Genomic DNA, 8,657 nt, shown 5'->3' with positions numbered 1-8,657 from the left:
GGAATAAACCACAGGAATCTCTGATGCTCTCCTGATAAATATTTCTCCCCTGTGAGAGATCCCATGTGAAAAAGATAGGAGATAATCCTGCAAACCTTGTCAGTCATGAAACATCTTCCTGCACCCCACGCACTCCAGCTCTGCGTTACTGTGGTGCAGTTGCACAAAAGCCCCAGTGATAAGATGTCTGCAATGTAAGCTGCTCTCAGAGCGAGGAAGCAGCTTCTCCAGTACAGCTGGGGAGAAAACAATTCTCTCATCCCACAAGAATTTCAAAAATAAACTGCTAAATTTTCATGAGCCTACCCCACAATTGTTATTAGATTGGATCTGAAGTGTTTTATTTTGGTATGAAGATAATTTGATTAGATATTTTTTCGTTGTGGCTTATGAATGTGAATTAGATTCATTTCTAAATGATACTGCTTAGACCTGAAACTGGAACCTTTTCCACGTTGAAATTTTTAAAAGAGGATTTCTTTCAGCTTTGAAAGAAAACTATTTGTAAAGATGACTTAATTAAATCAAAAGTAACTCTCCCCCATAAAAGTTTTGGTTTCATCAGATGAGCATTTTCTAAGGGAAAGCATTGTTTGAAAATCCCAGCTAACTGCAATTCCTGGCATTAGCTGAAGATGGGAAGAAACATGAAGAAGGAAGAAAGCCAGTCTGCATTACCCATTGACATCTATCCTATGTTAATAGGAGCTACAGTTTATCCCATTGCTCCTGCATACAGTTTTCAGCAGAAAATGAGCATCACTAACAGAACAATCCCACTGGGATTGGGGAACTGTAGTTCTCTCTCAACAAACTTGTTAACATGAGATCTCCACTCCAGTGGAGATGCTGTGATGCCTCAGTATTCGATGAGGTATCTGCATCTTGGAATACAGTACTGAGCAGATGTCTCTTAAAGCAAAAACTCCCCAAGTTCATGAACAAACATCCAGTTCCCACCTAAACCACTAGCACAAACCTCAGCACAAAAAATTGTGTAAGCAGGCTTTGATTCAACCAAACAGCACTCACAAGCTGCAGTTAACTTACAATTCTGTATATATATATGGTAAAACTCATTCTGAAGCAAAAAACCAGTTGACATCCATCAACTTAAATCCAAAGCTTTAATTCAACTTACAGTCTTTATGCCAACTCCCTCTACAGTTATTATTATCTGTGCTGGTATTTCTTGTCTGCTTTTTCTGTCACATTTTCACCCAAGGACCACAAGCTTACCTGGTCCAAGCTTAGAAACTGCATAAAGGAGGTCATAGTTGATGACAGGTGTTGCATCATCTATTGGTTGCCACCCTACAGGTGGGGAGGCTGGAGGCGAGATGAGAAACTGTTTTGCAGGCTGTGGTGGTGCCAAATGAAGCTTGTCTCCATCTGTCTCAGAGGTCTGAATCTTTGAAGCATAACAAAGACATTGTTTAGTATAGGATAGAGAATCATAGAATAGTTTGTGTTGGAAGGGACTTTTAAAGGTTATCTGGTCCAACCCTACTACCATGGGCAGGGACATTTTCAACTAGACAAGGCTGCTCAAAGCCCCATCCAACTTGACCTTGAATGTTTCCATGGATGGGGTGTTTACAGCTTCTCTAGGCAACTTATGCCAGTGTTTCACCACCCTCATTGTAAAAAATCTTTTCTTTACATCTAGTCTAAATCTGTCCTTGTTCAGTTCAAAACCATTCCCCCTTGTCTTGTCACAACAGGCCCTGATAAAAGGTTTGTCCCTATCTTTCTTACAGGCTCCCTTCAAGTACTGACAGGCCACAATAAGGTCTCCCTGGAGCCTTCTCTTCTGGCTGAATGACCCCAATTCTCTCAGCCTGTCTCCATAGCAGAGCTGCTCCAGCACTCTGAACATCTTCATGTCCCTCCTCTGGACCTGCTTCAACAGGTCCACTTCTTTCCTGTGCTGAGGACCCCAGAGCTGGATGCATTATTCCAGATGGGGTCTCATTAGGGCAGAGCACAGGGACAAAATTCCTTCCCTCATCCTGCTAGATACCATTCCTTTTATACAGCCCAGAATACAGTTGGCTTTCTGGGCTGCCAGCACACATTGCCAGGTCATGTCCAGCTTTTCATCCACATAGGATGGTTAAATGGAATGATTACTCAAATCACACACTTCTAATTCCAAATGCCACCCAGGCAGGGTTTCAGTGTCAGTCTCAGCAGAGAAGGCCTGGAGATGAATTTCATCTCAGCCTTACAGATGGTGCCTCTGCAGTAAATACACTGTGGGGGGCTGTTATATCAGCAAAGCTACACTGTCTGTGCCTATTGGATGTGTTCTCTGAGGATAAATGCAAAGCTTTGGTATCCACAGCTGCTAGTTCAGAGATTTTTGAGGCTGAAAAGATACTGTTGTGATCTCCTAGTCTAAACTCCTAAATAAAAAGAGACATTATACAAGAAACCAGCAATTCCTGCACCAAGGCCTTATAAGTAACTTCAGAAAGGTTTGTAAAGATTTAATTTCTTTGGTTGAAGAGATAAAGGAATGTATCATGTTCCTTAGTCATTCACAACTGAATGTTTTCATTTTACTTCCATCATAAATTATCTTATTTAATTCCTGCTCTTTTCTGGTATGTTAAAGAAGCCTCAACATAAATGAATTATACTGCAGCCATACCTGAGCAAGGTTACAACCAGCTCAAGCTCAGAAGCAGTAAACTGCATTTGCATGGCAGCAAACTTGTCAGGTTGCTGGGACAGCACCACCTATACCAGAATGGGGTTTGCAAACCAGCCTGGGTCTCCAACTCCATGTCTCCCACAACTGCTAGGTCTGGAAGTGGTTATTCAGTCTGGCTCAAGCCATACACTGCTCCAGACACTGTGCTTCTTCCAAATCTTTATTCCCTGGACACAACTAATAAGCACTTGTAAGACTAAATGTACTGGAGAGCATAGTGCAGATATGAGAATGGCTCTGCAGGAAATCAGCTTAGATAGGGAGACAAATCACTATTACACACATTTTTCTTGTTATCCCAAGTTTTCAATTAACCTCTTGATTGTGCAGTTAGAGTGAAATGATTCTCAGATCTGCTTAACTGCAGGTTTTGAAACCTTTCAGAAATTCAGAGCCAGATCTAGAAGATTAAGACATATAAAATGCAATTGAGGCAGATTCTCAACACCTAAATCCAACTGTAAGATCTTCTGAATTCATCTAACTTGTTTGTTCACAGCTGTAGTTTCCCAGCCTCCTGTGGTTCTGCTTCTGCCTGGGCTCAAAACAGCTCCTGTTCTGACCACGATGTAGAGGCTCACAATTTAACAGCCTCTTGGCTTCACTGATACCTTCAGATGAGTCAGCCCTTAACCTCAGACCTCTGAAGAGCCAAGCTGGCAGCTCAAGGCACACTGGCATTGCTCACACACACTGGTGTATATCGCACAAGCCACAGTGGCTACAGTAATTCATTAAAATACACTCAGAAGAGTTGGTGGTTGGGTTCTCAACCTCCCTCACCTTTATATATCCTGCCTGGGGCAGCCACCCCACTCTCAGCCAAGGAGAATAGAACTCCCATCTGACACTTCCAAAAGATGGACATAATTATCTCTGTCCCCAGGCCGGGAGTGTTGTTCCTCTCCTACATTTTGCCTTTTACTTGAACTTAATAAATTCCTTTTAGAGAATCCAGTATTTGTAATTCATGTATTCAGTAATGAAAAAACAAGAGGCAGGAAGAAGCCTGACTATGGCTCAGGGTTGCAGTCAAATAAGTAATCCAGCCCTACTTTTTTTATTTACTTGGCTACTTTACATTACTGCTTTTTTAGGGCTAATTTAGAGAGTTACCCACAGACAACACCCAATGTTGTAAATTATTTTCAAGCTATGTAAATGCTTTGTGTTGAATAAGCAACTTGGGTCCTAAGTGGTCCTTTACAGTTACTGCAGACTCACAGGGCAGGTACAGCTCAGGCAACATAAAGGAGGTTTGAGCAGAGAGATTGGGCATGGGAGAAACTTTTATTACTTTTACTTAGTGTTACTGCACAATATTTCTATAAAAGCTGTGCACTGTCACAGAAGTGGATTTCATTACCTGTGCAAAATACAACTTTAGCTTCTTTCCTCTGAATGGTGTTTCATGCAGCTCTATCCTGGCACGAGCAGCTGATTTGGGACTGCTAAAATTTATCCGCACACGCCTGAAGCTTTTGAACAGCTGGAATGTCACACAGTCATCATAGGCACGGAACAAGCCTTCAAATTTCTCCTGCAGATGAAAAAAGAAGTGCTGAAGATTAACTTTGTGCTCTATCACATCAGTCTGTGTCACAACAGAATCTGAAACTTGACAACTGTTTAACCAGGAGGTTTCAGCCTGTGGCCTTTGGGGACAGGTGTCCCTAGACAAATAAAGGCTTTGTGAAGTGAAATTGAGGAAAGCACTGGTCTGGTAGTGCTGGACTCTGCAAATGTTTTGGGGAAGGAGTCTTGAAATTGAGAATCTAACAGCTACTGAACTCCTCCTAAAAGCTGAGCAAAACTGCAACAGTGACACATGAAATGAAGCTGAAAGGGCACATGACTGAAACCACCAGACAACCGTGGGTTCATCTGTACAGAAACAACCATTGTGCTGAAGTACAATGCAATCAGCAGACAAAAGCTGGAACCGAGGGTTCCAGCCACATCAACACTGCAGGGTCTTTTTGTATTGCATGATATGTTTTTCTGGATGTTTTGTCATTTAAAGATTTAGCACAGATACACATTCATTCCTTGAAAGTTCCTGTAGCAGCTGATAAAAAAGATTAGGTAACTGAAAACAGTGACTTGTCCCAAAGACAAATTTCAGGATTAAGTGTTTAGCTGTAGAACCATGTCCAAAAGCAAATGGCACAAATATGGATATTTTAATATTGTAAAAGAAAGGTCTGTGTTGTACCACATTCCTGGCCCTGGAGATGAACAGAAATTCAAGGTACGTTGGAAGCCTCGGAGGAGCACACAGAGGACTAGTCCCATGCCATCAAATAAAACCAAAGTCCTTAAATCCATTCTGACACTTGCACGGGTCTTTTCATTCACACAAGAATGGATTCATGAAATGCTAAGGCTGAGAGGGAGCAGTTATCATTTAGTCCATCCTTTGTGTTTACTCAGATTTCAGCCTGCCATCCAGTGAGTCTCACAGAGCATCTGAGCATTTTAACTATGGCAGCCAAGATTTGAAGTCTTAGAAGATGGACAATCAGCCAGAGCAAAGCCCCTTTTTCTAAGAGTCATTTGTCTTGAAAAAAACACAGGGTTTGAGTTGATTTGTCACACCATTTCATACACTGAGGGCTATTATGTCATGGGTTTGTATGATTAGGTTATGATTACAATAACCTAATGTATCATTACAATAATCTGATGTGGCTGCCCCATCCCTGGAAGTGTTCAAGGCCAGGCTGGATGGGGCTCTCAGCAACCTGGTGCAGTGGAAAGTGTCCCTGCCCATGGCAAGGGGTTGGAACTGTATGATCTTCAAGGTCCCTTCTGGTAGAGAATGCAGAAGATAAAAAAGAAATTGCAATTTATGTAATCTCATCAATACTTCAGTTCTCATCTACAGAAAAGGAAAACAAAATTCAGAACTTCTTAGAAAAATATACTGAACATGGTGCAGCTGCATCAGGGAGCATTAACAGCACTGTGGCAGTAACTCCTGTCAGCCTGAGACACTTGTTAAAGAGTTAACTAGGAAAACAGATCAGTTTTCACAGCAAGGACTATGACACACTAATGCACATGTACCAGATCTCCTTTCATTCACTGCCAACTCTGTGGTCTTCTTCCCCATAACTGATATCCCATCTCTGGCACCCTTTCAAAGGAACCTCCCTGTGGTCTATTAAGCTTTCATGATTTTCATTTCATTCTGCCTGACCTCACTCACCTCTTCCTCTCACCGCAGGAGATACTTTGGAGGAATAAAAAGAGAAAAAGAAAGAAGAAAGAGAGGCGAGAGCTCTGTGGTTTGGCTGAGGGTGACTAAAGGCCAGCAGTAATCCCAAAACCAGCGTGACGCTGTTGGGTTTGTACAAGCAGGTCTAGTCATACCACCTCATGTCCAAATTGTCAACATTTCACACCTGAGTTATGCTTTTTATATGCTCTGCTTACAGTTTTGAAAAATTCTATTTTCCTGAGCAGAAGTCTAAATCCAGTGACATTTGTACAAAGGTCAGCCAAAAGTAGCAAGTCATCTCAGTCCTGCCCTGCTTGGAATTTTGATGCTACAACCTTTACAATGACCAGGGAAAAAGGGTTGGGGGAAGGGAGAGAAAAGGACACAGGCCCAGGAAGAGGACTGCACAGGCAAAGTAGGACGTGGCAGAGTTCAGACACATAGTCCTAGTGACTAATTAAAGCTTATATCTTTATGTTACCTATATTACCTATTTCAGACTTCTTGAGTGTATTTAAAAACAATCTTGAGGTAAACAAACTTACATACATATATATATATTGTTCAGTTGGGGGCTTGGCAGTGCTGGGATGGACTTCACCATCTGAGAGGTCTCATCCAGCCTAAACAATCCTATCGTTCTATAAGTGATATCATGAGGCAAAAATAAGCAGCAGGATGAACATTTCCTAGTCCTCTGTAGTAGCTCTCAGTTTCCCCGTAAGTCAACAATTAAATAATTCATCATGTAAAAAAAAAGTTTCCCCAACCGTGGAAGAAACCATTCATGGCCTTGTCTGGACATTGGAAAGTATCTACTATGACTATTTATTGGGGAACAGATTCTTCCTATATGGATGCAGCAGGATTTTCTTGCACCAGCCAGTGCGGTGTGCCCACCCTCTCTGTACACAATCCAGAACCCAGAGCTTGGCTAGGGACATAGAGCAAAAGAAGGAAGGACACAATATCAACACTGAGCACAAGGAAAGTCCTGGGCAATACTGAGACACTCTCTCATTAGATACTGAAAGGGATAGATGGAGTATCTCTAAATAAATCCGATTAAGTACTGGATGCCAAATGTAACACTGGGAGAACTTTAAAGTGCTATGGACTTTATTCTGCTTACTTTTCAATTTGATACTGGCACAGCTTTAGAGATTCAACTTTGATTAACGCTCCTAAAAATGCTGTGGGGAACAGGGAAATCAAACCCTCTATTTGATATTAATACAGGGCAGTTTACCCACAGTGGGGACACTTCCACTGCACTGAATGAAACTGCAACTCCCATTACAAAGATTCATACATCTGGATTTTTCTGTGTTTTCAGCTGATAATAAAAATGACCTCAGCAGAGGTCATTAATCATCAACTGAAGTTAATGGCCTTCAGCTGCATCTTGAGCCATCCCAACTCCTCCCAGCTTGATATTAATTCCCAGGAAACGCCTTATGCCTTAATTGCTATTGCCTGTGACTTCTACTATCTGCTGAATGCACTTATCTGGATAAAAGTCTTTCAGAGTTCATTCCAATCTATAAAAAAATATATCATATACATTTTAAAGACCTAAGCAAATTCTCTCCCTTTCAAGTTTTGTGGATAAATTATTCAAGACACATAATCCTCTCAATTTGGGACTTTTAAAGTGCTTTTAAGATTTGGTGCTTTTAAAATGCTTTTAGAAAATAAGTCTTAAAACTTTCAGAGTACTTTGAAAACTCAGGAAAAAAAAAAGGAATGTCCAAAGTTAAGCATGAGTGTTGCTACTCTTAAAAGGTCAAAATGAAGGGAGTCTACAGGGAAGCTGGAGAGGGACTCTTCGTTAGGAACTGTAGTAATAGGACATGGAGTAATGGGTACAAATTGAAAGAGAGGAAGTTTAGATTAGATATTAGGAAGAAATTTTTTACTGTGAGGGTGATAAGACAGTGGCATAGGTTGTCCAGTGAGGTTGTGATACCCTAACCCTGGCAGTGTTCAAAGCCAGGTTGGATAAGGCCTTGAGCAACCTGGTCTAGTGGGAGGTGTCCCTGCCCATGGCAGGGGATTGGGACGAGATGATCTTCCAGGTCCATTCCAACTCTTTAACATTCCATGATTCTACGCAGCAAGTCATGAGTTATACATGTATTTCTGGGAATTTAGCATCTCTTCATCCATCTCAAGTATGTCTCTATGAGGCCAATTAATGCTCTGGCAAATGTGAGCAGACTTCATTTGTCCAAGTTCTCACCTCTCCCTCATGGGCTCTGTGCCCTCTCTTCATCTCCCTATTCCTTTGCCCAGAATGGGGCACCTTTTTCCAGTTCTGTCCCATCACCTCATGCCAGCTGCCATCATCTAATATTCACCACCTCTAGCAGTTTCTAAGTTCTTTTTTTGTTTGTTTCCTATATTAACAAAATTAGCACAAACTAGGACCATACTAATTAAGGCAGCTGATTACTCAAGCTTGATGGTTATCATTTACGACAGCGAATGCAGAGGACAAACAGAGCACCATGCAAGGAAGAAATAAGCAGTGGAGTAACAGACATGAGCTAAAAGCCTCAGAGGACAAGGGCAAAGCTCTGCTCTCCTGGACTAAAAACTATTTCTACCACTAAATGGGAGCTCACCTGGGAATAAGACCCTGTAAGTCACATGATAAAAGTGATCAGTGAAATACAGCCATGAGGAGGCAAACACAATACTGGATCTATCTGA

The 8,657-nt window shown here is 41.6% G+C and overlaps 1 protein-coding gene across 2 annotated transcripts in view; it reads right to left on the bottom strand.

Moving 5' to 3' along the window:
- The window catches only part of RCAN2 (regulator of calcineurin 2), a 72,477-nt gene that overhangs the window by 6,120 nt on the left and 57,700 nt on the right, over positions 1 to 8,657 (bottom strand). For both annotated transcript variants that reach the window (XM_009069986.1, XM_009069987.1), the window contains exons 2-3: positions 4,086 to 4,259; positions 1,240 to 1,411 (exon numbers count right to left, since the gene is read on the bottom strand). In XM_009069986.1, the coding sequence (XP_009068234.1) occupies positions 1,240 to 1,411; positions 4,086 to 4,259 (346 nt within the window). The remainder of the gene's footprint in view (positions 1 to 1,239; positions 1,412 to 4,085; positions 4,260 to 8,657) is intronic.

Source organism: Acanthisitta chloris, unplaced genomic scaffold (assembly GCF_000695815.1).
Source record: "Acanthisitta chloris isolate BGI_N310 unplaced genomic scaffold, ASM69581v1 scaffold3972, whole genome shotgun sequence".
Classification (NCBI taxonomy): domain Eukaryota; kingdom Metazoa; phylum Chordata; class Aves; order Passeriformes; family Acanthisittidae; genus Acanthisitta; species Acanthisitta chloris.
This window is presented reverse-complemented; position numbering and strand designations above follow the sequence as displayed.